The 15,415-nt window shown below is 33.7% G+C and overlaps 1 protein-coding gene across 2 annotated transcripts; it reads right to left on the minus strand.

Annotated features, from left to right (window-relative positions):
• Positions 1-749: 749 nt before the first annotated feature.
• Positions 750-9,907, minus strand: LOC114924128 (pentatricopeptide repeat-containing protein At4g16835, mitochondrial). Of its 2 annotated transcripts, XM_072231836.1 has the most exons (10): positions 9,468-9,894; positions 7,509-7,833; positions 4,555-6,825; positions 4,423-4,486; positions 3,322-4,323; positions 2,451-2,578; positions 2,245-2,333; positions 1,592-1,690; positions 1,269-1,391; positions 750-1,151 (listed from the first exon to the last, which is right to left on the minus strand). In XM_072231836.1, exon 3 carries the CDS (start codon positions 6,754-6,756, stop codon positions 4,828-4,830), a length of 1,929 nt encoding a protein of 642 aa, XP_072087937.1. In that variant the 5' UTR covers positions 6,757-6,825; positions 7,509-7,833; positions 9,468-9,894; the 3' UTR covers positions 750-1,151; positions 1,269-1,391; positions 1,592-1,690; positions 2,245-2,333; positions 2,451-2,578; positions 3,322-4,323; positions 4,423-4,486; positions 4,555-4,827. The 2 variants fall into 2 exon arrangements, with proteins under 2 accessions (XP_072087937.1, XP_025687540.2); XM_025831755.3 differs by lacking the exons at positions 750-1,151; positions 1,269-1,391; positions 1,592-1,690; positions 2,245-2,333; positions 2,451-2,578 and having other exon boundaries at positions 3,942-4,323; positions 7,509-7,815; positions 9,468-9,907.
• Between the last annotated feature and the right edge of the window lie 5,508 nt (positions 9,908-15,415).

Genomic DNA, 15,415 nt, shown 5'->3' on the forward strand with positions numbered 1-15,415 from the left:
CAAAGCTCTATCTACATGGAAGTGAACAATTTTGTTCACCAAGGGTTTGAAAAAAAATAGATTTTGCAGGAGAATATGCTGTGCCCTAGTAGAGCTTCATCGTCGTCGTCGCTTCATTCCCAATTCGAAAAAGACGACCAGAGCACGCCCAAGCGGTCACAATGAATATGTAACAAAAAAATCTTGGATAGATTAGCGAGTAGAGAATCATACCAGGCGTTTCGTTGTCGACAACGAAGGCGCCACTCTCTCACAACTAGAAAATGGATAAATACAGACAGATTTACAGACAGATTTAGTCTTTATTACAAACGGATTTTTGATTACCGATAAAATTACCGACGGATTTTGTCCCTCTGTAAAAGCCCCGTCGGAAATTATTTACCGACGGATTTTTTTCCGTCAAAAAATTACCGACGGATTTTTACTAGTTACCGACGGATTTTCCCTCTGTGAATTCTCCCTCCATTTCCTGAAGGCGACAAACTTTCAGACGGATTTTCCGTCTGTAATTACAGGCGGATTTTCAAACGAATTTTCCGTCTGTAATTACAGACGAATTTTCCGACAGATTTTCCATTTGTAATTTAAACTTTGGAAAATCATGATTACAGACAAAAAATCCGTCTGTAAAGTAAAATAGAATTTTTTTTTACTTTTTCTAATTACAAAATAAACTTGTTTTCATACAAAATAAATATAAATTTAATACAAATTTTTATCTAATTTATATTCGAATATTTATAATATTTCAAAAAATAAATAAATTCATCGTATTAAAAATAAACAATATTTACAATCGTACATTACAACCTTGGTTGCGGCCCTTTCCCGGACCCTGCGTTAAACGCGGGACGCTTGTGCACCGGGTTGCCCTTTTTTTTTTATTCAATATGAATTGAAGATACAGCTGAAGTGACTTCATTTGTTCTAGGGTCAGCACGTTTTAAAAAAACGCCATAAGGATCTTCTTTAACTAGAAGGGCAAGAACATTGAGTGAGCTCCATATTTTTGTCACATTGCTGCTTGAATCTCCCAAAGTAACAGCAAAGACAGCATCAAATCCTCCTGCTCCTGGAACTCCAGCCAACAACACTCCTTCCAAGTTCAGTGTAGCATCTAAAAGTTTTGTTTGTGATTCTGGTTCAATCTGCATGAATTGCAAGGAAAGAGTAGTGATATTCTACCGGCAGATATAATTTATAATCAACATCATTCAAACAGAAGAAGCCTAATAATAAGTGCCAAATCAATGAAAAGAACTTACAGGAACACCTGCAGCCTCACCCATTAGGCGCATATGATATCTAATCCCAAGCATAGCTTCTTTTGCACCTAGCAATGCTTTAATAACTGCTTCCTTGTTGGGTTCAGAAGCTTGCTCTATCCACTGCGAGAATTGCATTTTCAACATCAACATAAGAAGAAAAGCAAGAACATGAGAGCCTGAAGTGTAGTCTCAAGAACATGATATCACATATGTGCATTAGAAATTCAGTCACACCACTTGAAACTGAAAACAAGAAAAATAGGATAAACTTTTATTTAGAAACCCAAGAAATATACAAGGGGTAAAGTGTAACAACATACACGATCAAAATCTGGATTCTTTATCCACAAGGGTATCTCTGGAAGCATTTGTTGCAGAGTTTTGGCATCTTGCTCGGCCAAAGGACGAATTATGGGATCCTGAAATTAAGAATGTCATAGTCTGAAACTGTTAATTAACTAAGCAAAAGTATAAGGTAATGAATAGCATCTTCTAAAGTCTATAGTTAAATCATAACAAAACTTTGAAGCTACCCTCTTTCCCCACTATGGTATTTCAGCTGAAAGTATGTGTTCGCAAAATTCAGTAGTGATTAAAGCTGATATAGTAAAAGTAAAATTATATTAAATTCAACAAATAAGTCATGATTACCGGAAGAAAAGGCAGACCAAATACTGCATTTTCCTTGGATCAGAACCTTAATTATGACACATCTTATATGAAAACTAAGTATTGCTTTTCGGCATCTTACTTTAGACAAAAGCAATCTTCATGAATAAAAATTATCATAGAAAAAATCTAGTGTTAAGCTCCTACTATATAGCATATACACCTAGCAAGGAGGTACCTTTTAGTTTCATGCAAAAGTCTTCTAATGGCAAATTTAATTGGCATAGTGGATCCAAAAATTAAAAGGAATAATAAAACAAAATAAAATAAGAACAGTTGAATTAGTTTAGAGGAAGAAACTAACCTTGACATGTGTTGGCTGAAAGTATATAAACACGTAGTATCCAATGACAACACCAATTGAAGTTCCAATTCCAAAGCCAATACACGTACCTATGGTACTAAATACACCCATCTTAGCTGAAAGTTTTGTCTGTTCAATGTGTAAAAAAGAGAGTGAAGCTAACTAAAACTTGCACAATAACAGACTTTGAGTAGTTAAGTAGAGACCTGAACTCACTCACTTTGTGTGCCTGAAAAAGACAAGAACCTATCTTTAATTTGTATATCTTATCAGAAAAACGTTCCCTTGAAAACCAGTGGCCAGTAAGATCAACCATCATTTGATCCACACAAAACTGTTTGATAACGAAATTTGCAAAGGCATTAGAAATTCAGTCACACAAGTTGAGATAGTCAAATTTTGTTGTCTTTCCTTCTCACAGAAACATAGATCCAAAACATCTGAAGTGCTTCTCTCTCTATCCTTCACTCTCTCTCTCTCTCCCCTTAAATTTAAACAGAGATAAAAAGGAGAACGTGCCTGAAAAAAAAATATAAACTTTTTGTCCACCAAGATAAGAATAAAATAAAGAGAGAAAGAGCATCTAATCTAATCTAACTGAATGAGATCCACTCCACTAATTTAACAAAATAATCGAATTTCAAATACTTCACTAATTTTCACTAAACTGAATGAGATCCACTTCTTTGAAGAACGAATGAATTCACGTGATTACAAGCATGAAAGCTAATTCCATGAACCCGTTTACTTGTGCAAAGACCGCAACAAAGTAAAGCTAATTATCATTACCGAATAAAATATTAATTATTAATTAGTAATGTAACAAAAATTGAATAAATAACTAAAAGAGACGAGTAATTAGGTAGAGAGATGCTCAAATTAAATAGAATGCACTTTAAAATTGACTCTAGAGATAAAAAAATAAGTTAGTTATTTCATTTTTCTTTTTTCCTTTTTACAAAAAAGAAAAATAAAAATAAAGAGCCCGAAGCATATTTCTTTCCAATGTATTCAGATAGTTTAACCTGAAAAGGCATAAATAATACATTAATAATGAGAGAAAGAAAAGGACTTTACTGGCTGACATTCTGGTAATATTTGCTTAGGCTGGCAGAAATATACCTTGATAAATTCCTATCAAAAACAGCCTCTGCTTCAAAATCTGGTGCTGTATTCCCACCTAAGGTCAACTTCAATTTTTATTCCTATTATTATTATCATTATTGTTTGAATTTTTGAAAAACGTAATTCAAATACTTGTGTTTTCTTGGAACAGAGTGATGATTCAATTGCGGTTCCTACAGCAGGTTCTTACAATCCCTTGGATGAGCCAAGCCCCTTGGGTTTGCGTCTCAGGAAGAGTCCTTCCCTTTTGGATTTGATTCAGATGAAGCTCTCACAGCAACAAGATGATAATAATAATAGGAATAAAAATTGAAGTTGACCTTAGGTGGAGAATCGAATTTGGGACGCTTGTGAAGAGAAGGAAGGTCATGATCTTCATTGGATTCAAGCTTCACCTTTTTCAGGCACTGGTGGTCGGATCTCATTAACAGTAAAAATCCACAACAAATAAGAGAAAAAGCAGAAAAAGCTAGCAACTTTCAAACAATCTAAGCTACCTTGAAACAACACATTTTCTCAAAAGCAACTAAAGACAAGAATCAAAGCAGAACAAGTAGTACTCATCAATTATATTGGTCATCTAATATAAGAAAGTTTATTGGTCATGAAGTAGTACATACAAGTAGTACTCATCAATTATATTAGGCACAAAACAGTGGTTTAATAATAACTAACAACTTCATGCAAGGAAAAATACTACCAATCACAAATGCAAAACATGAGAAAACTTACACCCAATTTCATAAGCAATCCAAGAGGAAAAGTACCTAAATCTTGTGAATTGGGAAAAGGAAACACAGAAAACAAGTTCCGCTCTTTTCCATCTCTCTCAGGAAATTCATCAAACACATGGCAATCACCTAAAAATCAGAAGACTAGCAAGAATGGAGGATATCCTGGTAACCACCAAGAAGACTAGCAAGCAGACAAGTGACCACACGAGAAGTCAATCACCTAAAAATCAGAACCAATCGTGAATCAGAAGCTAAAACCCCAAAATTGGAACCCAAAACCCCCCAAATTTCACATAACCAATTGAAAATCGAAACATACCTTCTCTGACTCAATTAGCCATTGTAGTTCATCATCACCATCATAGCCATACACATCTTCAACACTGGAAAGAGAGAGCGAGTGAGAACAAGTGAGAAAGAGAGGATAGAGACTGAGACAAAGAATGATGACCTGGTGAGCGCACGAGACGATGGTGAGTGGCCACGATGAGAGTAGACGAAGGTGAGGAAGAAGATGAAGTGGGGTGAAAACGAAAGAGAACAAGGAAGAAGTGGCGTGAGAATGAAGGAGAACAAAGGCAGTTTGGCGTGAAAACGAGAAATTCATTAAGGTGAAACTTTTTGTTCTTGGCATGTATAATGAAGTTCATTGAACTAACTGGTTTAAATAGACATGTCCTTTGACTGAATTCAATTGCATTGTTTTGGTTGCATAATGGCAAGATTACCAGTAATCACTGCAGGAGCAGGACCCGTCCTTGAAATGATGAAACCTAGTGGTATCCCTAACAATGATTTCTCTTCCTTCTATAGCTGATATGTACTTTATTGCAGTGTGGCAATCTCCACAAACTCTCAAGTTCTTGAATACCCTGATTGGAACACCTAATGGTACCTTTAGATGTCCAAATGCAATTGCCAATTTCTCACTGTGCCATAGAAGTAGCTGTTCTTTCAGCTCCTCTTCCACATCATGCAATGCAAACTCAAGATCCGGAATATAGCCAGCCATCTTCATTTTCTTCTCCAATTCATTTAGTTTTTTATGTATAGAAACCAATTCTGGGTGCAATCGGTCGCTTGACCGAAACTCATGCACCACACTCTTTATCTCAATCCAACTATATCCAGGTGTCTTCACTACATTATTGTCTTTCATCGATCTCCGAATCCTAGCAACATGCTCCCATCTATTTTGTGCTGCATAAATATTGGCCAATTGAACATATCCAGTTGCACTACTAGGATCAAGCGCAAGCAGATTCTTGGCAGCAAACTCAGCCAGATCTAGGTTCTTATGGATCCTACAGGCTCCCAAAAGCGTTCCAAAGATGGCAGGATGTGGCTTAAACGGCATACTTTTTATCAAGTCTTTTGCCTCAGATAACCTTCCACGTCGACCGAGAAGGTCAACCATGCAAGCATAGTGTTCTGGCCTAGCTTCAATTCCATAATCCCTTATCATAGCATCAAAATATTGGACCCCAAGATCTACAAATCCTGCATGGTTACAAGCTAAAAATACTGCTACAAAAGTAATCCAATCTGGCTTCATGCCATCATTTTTCATTGCATCAAATAACTCCAGAGCTTTTTCACCAGCTCCATGTTGTGCATAACCAGAAATCATTGCATTCCATGATACAAGGTCTTTCCGTTGGATCTGCACAAACAATTTCGATGCGTCCTTCAGCTCCCCACATTTGGAATACATGCTAACCAATGAAGTTCCGGCTGTGGTGTCACTACTCAATGGAGATTTACAAACTAACTGATGAACTTGTCTACCAAGTTGCAATGCTGATAGGTTACTACAACCCAACAACACACTAGTCAAGCTCACAGCATTAGGCTTGGCCCCAGTCTCTAACATTGTCTTCAAAAGCTTCAACCCATCTTCTGCCCTGCTATTATCAACATACCCAGCTATCATAGCATTCCATGTCACCAAAGTCTTCTGAGACATTTCTTGGAACAATTTCTCGGCAGACTCAACTCTGCCAAATTTCATGTACCCAGTGATCATGGCAGTCCAGGTAATCACACTCTTCACAGTTGCAGCATAAAAGCATTCCACTGCAGAATCCAAGTCTCCACAAGCCACATACCCCGACACCATCGCACTCCATGAGACAGTATTTTTCTCTGGCATTGCCAAGAACATCATGCGCGCCTCGCCCATCAATCCAATCTGAGCATAACCTGAGATCATCGTGTTCCAAGACGCCGTATCCTTCACAGGCATTACATCAAAGTAAGCACGGGCTCTGTGGATGCCAAAATTGTTCAAATAACAAGCCAGCATGATATTATAAGACACACTATTCGGTTCAGGAATTTTATCAAAAACTTGGCGTACAACTTCAAAATTCCCAAGATTCTTGGCGTAGCCAGCAAGGATAGAGTTCCAAGTAACGGTGCTCTTCACTGTCATTTTATCAAACACTTGGAGAGCAGAATCCATGTCACCCAATCGAAGGTAATTGGCGATGAGCTTGTTGGAGGCAACGACATTGTTGAACATGCTCTGGTTGAACTGTGATGGGAGTGGGGTTACTAACATGGTGGAGCCACAACCAAGGCCGGAGGAGGAGGACACGTGGCGTTTACTCAGCGTTAAAACAAAGTTCCTAACAAGCCCTGAATAATACATGAATCGATGGCTTTGTCCTTAGGGGGCCTTGATTCTTAGTTGTTTCTTTGTGTTCAAGAGCTTATGCAGCTGTAGTGGCGGGAAGATAAACTGGTGTGAGTGCTTAGTTATTTGTTTGGTTATTTTAAAAGACTTCAACTAGGAGCTAATTTTCTTTTAGCCAATAGTTATTTTTTTTTTTTAAATTTTAAAGAGAAAATATAAGAAGCCAACTTTTAGCCAACATTAGTGGGCTTTTTCTTTAGTTCTAAAATTTCTCATTCTTTTTGGAGGATTTATAATTTAGAATTTAGAGTTAAAGTTTTATGATTCAGGATCTAAAGTTTGAGTTAAAAAAAATAATTTTCAAAAAAGTTGATGTTAGTTAAAAAAAATTGTTTCCCTAACATTTATCAATTTAAATTCTAAATTTTAAACCTTAAATCCAAAATCTTAAATTCTATATCCCAAATTCTAATGTTAGTTATTTTCATTCTCTATATTTTCATTCGAACCAATATTCACACCACAAAAACAACCATTCAGTCCTAAAAGTTCATTTAATCCCTTTTCATCTTGCATCCAATTCACAAAACACATACACGGAACAATACCATCAAACATTCCGCCATAAGTCAAACCACATACTAAACTAATCAAAGTATCAAACACCCAAACCATAAACATTTTCAAACTCATTCACTCACTCTAAAATCTACCACATAAATAGTATTGTAATTTTCTTTTTCTGAAAGAGAACTAAAAAGAAATACCTCTGCTACGCCGCCGGTCCTCTCTTCCATCTCTGAGGATGAATCCTACCGGTGATCTTTCCGGCGTCGCCATCTTGTTGCCGAGCTGCTACGTCTTCACTGACAGCAGCAACACTATCACCGCCGAGCCTCTCTTTTCCTCTCTGTTCTCTAGACTGGCGTGGCCTCTTCTTCGTCTTTTCTCTCTTCGCGATCTCTCTCCTTCGCCGGTGGGGGCTCACTTCTTCACCTGTAGCTTTTTCTTCTCTCTTCCCTCTGTTTTCAAAGCCACTCCCCCTCCGTTCTGAGTTCTGACTCCCACGGCCCCCTGTTATTGTGTATTACACTATTATGTTGTAAAATAGATAAGAAAGAGGTAATAAAATAAAGTATAAATAAAAGACACTATTATTAGTATTTATCAATATTATTATACTATTATAATATATTAATATTATATTAGTAGTATGTGAAGAGAAAAAAATAAAAGTGTTTTATTGTAGTGAAAAAGAGAGAGGGAAAGTATTTTCTTTTGTTATTGCCAAGGTTCAGAGAACCGGACCGGTCATCAAACCGCTCTAATCACTGGTTTACTGGTTTATTGGTCTAACCGGTCCAACCGGTGGTTCAACCGGATAAATCGTTTTAGAATAGAATAATAAATAAATTATAAGGTGCTTTATACAGGTAAGCTTATTAGAAATATGCAAAACTCTAAAAACATGAGAAAGTACCAGTTGAAAGCTTCTAATTACAATTGTTACCAAATATATATGTCATTTATGTAAGGTTAAATTTGAATGGAAAAGCATCTTATGTGCAATACATCATAGAGGTCACATTCAATAATTTTATTGACTTGAAGCTCATTAAAAAAACAAATAAAATTAAAACTCCTTGATTCTTTGGCAACCAAATGATTGAAAAGATAAGTGAATATAGACCAAATGTGCAGGGGTTGAGCACTAACATTTCAGAAATTAGCAATACTCAACATCTAAAACAGAGAGAACAATTGTACAAAAATAGATATTAACAGTTTATAATTTGTGGGAATTAACTTAATATTCTATAGTTTCTTTCTTCTTCTTTTAGTTTCTTTTTTTCAATGGAGAGTGGAAACAAGATTTAACAATAAAAATTCAATAATAAAAATTCCATCATTCATTTTAATCAGTTCAAAACAAGATACAATTTAGCTAAATTTAACTAAAAAATTTAATAAATAAATTCAGTTCAATACAACAGAGAAGACTTAATCATTCAGACAAAAGCTCATGCTTTAGTATCGTTTTAACATAAATTAACAAAGAATTATCAAAGTTTAAGCATAATTTTTTTTCAATACAGCATAAAAAAACAATCAAATAGAGTACAGCCAACAGTAGCAGTAGAGTTAATCATTCAACAATAGCATTAACCATGTTCTTAACCTAACACAATGAAAATTATAAGCATGTTCTTAACCACAACACAAGACCATATCTGCCTACAGCATTCATCCATTCAACACAACACAATTTTACCTGGTGCCTACAACATTCAGCCATTCAACACAACACAATTCTGCCTACAATCAGATAACCCCAATCATAAACATCATTACCAGATTAAATAAAAAATCAACCAAAAATCACCTTGCAAATCAAAAACTCAATCTCTTGAACTCAATAATTACATCAGTTATCCAACTAAATAATTGCATCACAGTTATCATAAACTGATTTCAAAGCCTAGAAGCAGTAAGCAAAACCAATCAACAAAGCACTGACTGAGTATTCTGTTCTGATTCTGTGACTGGGAAGCAACAAATTCAAGTTACAGCAACAAATTCAACAAATCCAAGTAAAGTCCCGATTTACAGCAACATTTAGATTAGCAACAAGGCAAATTTGATTAGCAATTCAGCAACATGCAAAATTACAGGGAGAAGGGAAATCTGAAAAGAGAGAACAGGGAAGCGATGGTGCAGGGACTCACGAACGATCGACGGCGAGTCGGCGACCACCCCACGAGTTGCTTCTGCCGCCGGCAACGAGACAGACGAACCACGAGATGCCAGTGACTGAGACGAGACTCGAGTGAGGCTGGGAGGCAGAATCGAGCAGAGACAACCACGGACGACGAGCAGCAACCAACACGCACAGCTCGAGCACTCACTGGCGGAGGGAGGCGCAAGCAGCCGAGCACAGAGGAGAACGGCGAGATGCGAGCACCCGACGTGGAGGATCCGGCGAGAGGCCCGAGAGCACGAAGACGGAAGTTCTTGAGTGCGATGGACGGCGGCAGCAGTCTCTCACTCCGACAGACGGCGACAACTATTGGTGGAGGCTAGGGTTTGCTTTCTTTGGTGGAGGCTAGGGTTTGATGAAGGAAGGAGTTGGAGAAGGGGGAATGGGGATAACACGCAACTTTTTCCCTTTCAAGGAAGGAAACGAGGTTGTTTTCTGTGAACCGGCCGGGTTTCGGTCCGGTCCGACCTGCCGATAACCAGCCGGTTCAGCAGTTCTTGAGCGGTTTTTAATTTTGCGATTTTACACGCTGGATCGGACTGTTTTCTTTGTCGGTTTTTGGTTGAATTGGTTCGACCGGTCGGTTCGGTCTGATTTTCAGAACATTGGTTATTGCTGTTGTACTCTCTTTTTTATCAGGTCATGCCTATTTATAGGGGTACAAATGCATTGCTATTAATTTCATTTTGTTTTGGAAAACAATTTCTTCAATATAGGAAAGGTTAGCCGCCCAAACTCATAAATGGGCATTCAATTTGTTTTTATCATAACACTTCCCCTTGGATGCCCATTTAGGATAATACCTCATTAAAACCTTACTAAAGAAAAATTCAGGAAAAAAAAAAACGTTAGTGAAGAAAAAAGAGTATAATATAATATTCTGAAAATCAGACCGAACCGAACCGGTCGGTTCAATCCGGTTAACCGGAAACTGGTCACCTAGTCGGTCCGGTCCACCTGCAAAACTGCGATGCAAAAAACCGGCAAAAAAACCGATTGAACCGGTGGTTAACCGGTGAACCAGGCAAACCGGCCCGGTTTTTATAGGTGCCGGTTTTTTCCCTGCTAGAAAAACGGCGTCGTTTGTTTAAAAAAAAAAAAGGGGGATGAAGAACGCGTGACTTGCAGGCTGCCACTCCCAAAATTGAAAATCCAAAATCCATAATCTCTATTCTCCAAAATCTTCGAAGAAGTGAAGACTGAAGAGTGAAGAACCCTCCACTGCCACTCCCAACCATCAGCTCCACTCCCAATCTATTCTCCACTCTCCAAAATTGAAGCAGCTTCTGCATACAACGGATCAGAGGACGCCGTGAAGAACACCCGACGTTCGGCCACCTTCGCGCACCGTCGCCGACGTTCGCGCACCGTCGCCCACGCTCGCGCACCGTCGCGCACCTGGGTTTTTGGGTTTCTCCATTTCTGGCTTCTGGGTTTCTCCGTTTCTGCCTTCTGGGTTTCTGGGTTTCTGGGTTTATGGCTTCTGGGTTTGTGGCTTCTGTTCATGCTGTGTTGTTTTCTGGCTTTTCTTCGTTCTTCTCTTGAGGTAAGATCTGGGCTTCTGGCGTCTGTTCAGTGTATAGTGTATACTGTTTCAATTTTTTTTTCTAGCTTCTGTTCTTCTATTTTTTTTATATGATTAATCAAATGTGGAATGAATTTGTTGTATACTTGTATGTTGGATTTGAGAATAAAATTGATGCATGTTGAAATTGAAAATTATGTTCTGCTCTGTTCTTCAATTTTTATTTTTTTAATCTTTTCAAGTCTGCTCTGTTTAGTTTTTTTATCCTGTCAATTCTGCTCTATTGAATGCATATAAAATTATAAATTGTATGAACTATGAACTATGAATTGATATATTGAAGTATTGTTTGTTGAATATTGTTTCTTTTGGTCGCAAAATATTGTGTTTGTCATTTATGTGCGTTTTAATTTCTTTAGTTACAAACTTTGATATTTGAAGTTGTTTATGACCTTTTAATGATAAATTATGTATTGTTTATTTTGTGAAATTGTTAAATTTTGAATCTTATTAGTTTAGAAATTATTGCATTTAACTTTTTAAAATTATGTATTAAATTTTTTATAATTTTACTCTATATTTAATTAAACCGGTTCAACCACGGTTTAACCTCGGTTGAAGTATTAAATCATTAAACCAGTTACTTAACTGATTCAATGACCGGTCCGGTTCTCGCAACCTTGGTGATGACATAATCAGCTCCTCAGAAATAAATGTTTTTAAGACTTTAAGTGGACCTTGTAAATTTACAAGACTTGGCTTTGTCGTTTAAGCTGTTTTCATAAAATAACATTTCCCTAAACTTGTTTTGCAAATTCATTGAACTTAAGATGTTAATTTTTTGTAATAACATTCTTGATGTTCAACTTTGAAAAAGTATTTTCCAAATTTTTTATGCTAAAGTTTGGAAAAGTATTTACTAAATATTTAAATCTATCAATAGTTCATTAGGCTCTATTATTAGACACTCAACTAATTGAATTTAACGACCTAAAAGCTTTAAAAGAACGCATTAAGTTTCTCAATGAGAATTCGTTCTATTTCTAAAATCAACCATGCATGATATATTTGGTTAAAAGACTAAAGTACTTCACACACTATAAACCAGTTTTACATCAATTTAAAAAAAAAACTACATACTAGTTTGAATTATGGGATCAATAAATCTGAAAAATAAAAAAAGCTAGAATAAATTTCCAAAATAAATAAATATCTTTATTGAAGCACAACCTTGATAAACTCTAGTCTTTTGTTTTCCCGTACTTTCTGCTTCATTCAATTTGAACGTTTGAGCTTTCACTATATTAGGGTAAAGGATTATTTTAATTGTTAATCGTTTAATTAAATTTTAATTTTGTCTATAATATTTAAAATATTCTATTTTTATTCTATTTAAAATTAAAATATTTTATTTAAAAAAAATTATTTTATCCCTATTATTATCGTTTTAATTTTCTTATTCTTTTATCACTTTCCTTCACAAATCACTAAAATTAAACCACTTCTATAATCACTACAATTATGATTTTTGTTGCACGTTAGAAGAAAATTATAATAAAAAATATATATTTAAAAAAAATATTTTGACTAAAAAAATAAAATAAGAAGATAGAGTTTATTAGTAGTTTATTAGTATACTAATATAGAAGATAGTGTTATTGTAGAAAATATGAACGCACTTCAAAGAAAGAAGGAAAAAAAACACTTGGGGAATAGTCAAGTGGGTGGTGGTTGGGTAACCACCTCGTACCTGAGAGGAAGAGAGCTTCTGCCTTCTAGTTTTCGCAGGTAGACCCCAGAAATAAATTAAAATGAATATTATTTTGGAAGAATGTTAGGTTCAGTAATTTTAGTGTTTTGTAATAATTAATTGGCTATCAATAATATTTTTAATGGTGTGAGATTACATCTAATAGTGAGAGATTACTCACTTTTATTTTAATGGTTAAGTGCTGGCAAAAAAATACAAAAATTGCTGGCCCTAGACTTTTCCATTATTTTGTAATTGTTTACTTAGCTTCCTCTTTCCGACTCATTCCTAAATAAATTAGTTTCTTATTTTTCGTTAATCAAACAAATTTTAATTTTTGTTTATTATATTTTATATTAATAATTTAAATTTAGAGTTTAAGATTTAGAGATTAGAATTTAATTTAAAATTTAAAACATAATTAAAGTTTAAAATTAATCATTTATACTTTAAATTTTAAATTTTAGAATTCAAGAAACATTATACTTCTTACTTTTTCGAGAGCATATTATTAGTATTCACCACTTTTGCAATTAGTTTTGTAGCGTTGCCATTTTGGTTTTTGAGATGACATAACTACCTTTTGATATTAGCTAGACTATATTATATAAAAATAAATGGAGAATCACAAAATAAAAATAAAATATTAACCGTTAATATTTTTCTAGAACAAATATGAAATAATTAGTGTGAATTCAAATATAAGAAAAAAAACGTTAATTATCTAATATATATTATTATTATTATTATTATTATTATTATTTTCTTACGGTATCTCGCAACTCAAGTTGGTTTAATATTTTTTATTTTTAATAAATCGTTGGATGAAAAACAGTTTTAATTTTTATCTCACAACTTATTAAAAATTAATGATGGACAATTTGGATTTTCATTAAAAAGTGGACTAGAGGTTTAATTTGAATCTCTAAACATTTAATTACTTAAGGGTATAATAATTACTCCTCTGATGAGTCTCAAATATTATTGTAGATGGTCCATGATTGCTCTCACTTACATGGAGATCAGACAACGAATAAGAATCGGTGGCACTCCCAACTTAAAGCGATTCCAACATTAGCTCCAATTCAAATAATCATAATGCTTAATTCAATCAGGAAGAAGAGATAGTGAATAATAATCATAATAATAATGCCACTACAAATGAATACCCTTCTAATAATCTTCACAACACTTCTCCAGCTTCTTCTCAAGCGATACATATGACGATTTTTCTCCATTGAGTGACTTTTTCTACACACCTGCGGTGGATTTGCTGCACCATTTGGTAATAACTCGGTTTTGGCTATTGATAATGATGATCACTATGCTAATTTCCTGGATAATATGGTACATAGTAACATAGTGCCAATTGTGCAGATTGTGTTTGGACTCAACAGGATTATTCAAGTCCAATCTATGAGGTACAACTTTGGGGTCTATAGAATAATTTGTAAGGGAGGAAATGTCATTGCTTAACGAATATATTTGGAATTAAATGAATGCAGACTTTTCCGTAATAATTATAAAAGGCGTGTAAAATCTTATCAGAAGTAATTAAATTGTCAAATGATGCTTATATTTGATAGGTGATATGTAAGCTTACATGAGAATAGTGAATAGTGTAAATATATATTAAAAAAAATTAAATAATATATATTTATACATAAATATATGATAATTAATTTGACGTATAGATATTATTTTTATATAATAATGTGATTTTATTTGGTAAGATGTTAATGTCATTTGTTGATTTAATTGACTTTTAAAGTTTTTTTTTTTGGTAATATAACAAGACCTATATATTTAAAAATAAAAAATAAGGCCTATTTAATATACTTTTATAATTAGGACACCATTCATAAAAAGATGGCAAAATATATATTTTTTAAAGTTTTTTATTTGGTCAAATTTAAAAAATATAGATTAATAATCAAAATATAAATTATGAATAAAATTAAAGATTTTAAAAAAGAAATAATTATATTAATTATTTTAAATAATATTAATTTAAACGACACTGCTGAATTTTTTAAATTAATATAAAATATTTTTGTAAAAATCTTAATTTCACAATAAATTTTATTTAAAGAATTCAAAAATAAATAAAAAAATATTTGACTAAAAATAAAATAATTAATAATAAAAATTAATAAATTAAAATATAAATCTTTAAACAATAAAAAAATTATTAAAAGAATTACAAAAATTGTAAATAAAAACTCAAATCTTAAAAAATGATTAAATTTGCGAAAATGAGAAAAAATATCAAAATATAATAATGAGATGTAAGTAGAAAAATAATATTATAAAATTATAAAAAATAATAAAAATAAAATAATCTTCTAATAAAATTTTTGTTTAAAATATAAATTTTAAACACACTACTAAAAAAATTAATTTTAGCGACAAATTTTTAGTAGGTATAATACAATGGTCACAATTAATTGTATTTAAATTATATTTTAGTGGCAATTATATATTTACCATTATTATTATATTTTATAATGGCAATTATTATTATTGCCACCAAATTGTTACTATATTTTTATTCCAGTTCTAATTTTTCTCTATCAACAACGGCAATTATCATTATTGTCGCTAAATTTTTTATTTTATTTTAATTTTATTTTATCATCTT

The sequence above is a fragment of the Arachis hypogaea genome, unplaced genomic scaffold (assembly GCF_003086295.3).
Source record: "Arachis hypogaea cultivar Tifrunner unplaced genomic scaffold, arahy.Tifrunner.gnm2.J5K5 arahy.Tifrunner.gnm2.scaffold_42, whole genome shotgun sequence".
In the NCBI taxonomy this organism is placed as follows: Eukaryota; Viridiplantae; Streptophyta; class Magnoliopsida; order Fabales; family Fabaceae; genus Arachis; species Arachis hypogaea.

Bases quoted from the DNA above. Each gene is read 5' to 3' on its own strand.
- LOC114924128 (XM_072231836.1), bottom strand. From the start codon at position 6,756: ATGTATTATTCAGGGCTTGTTAGGAACTTTGTTTTAACGCTGAGTAAA.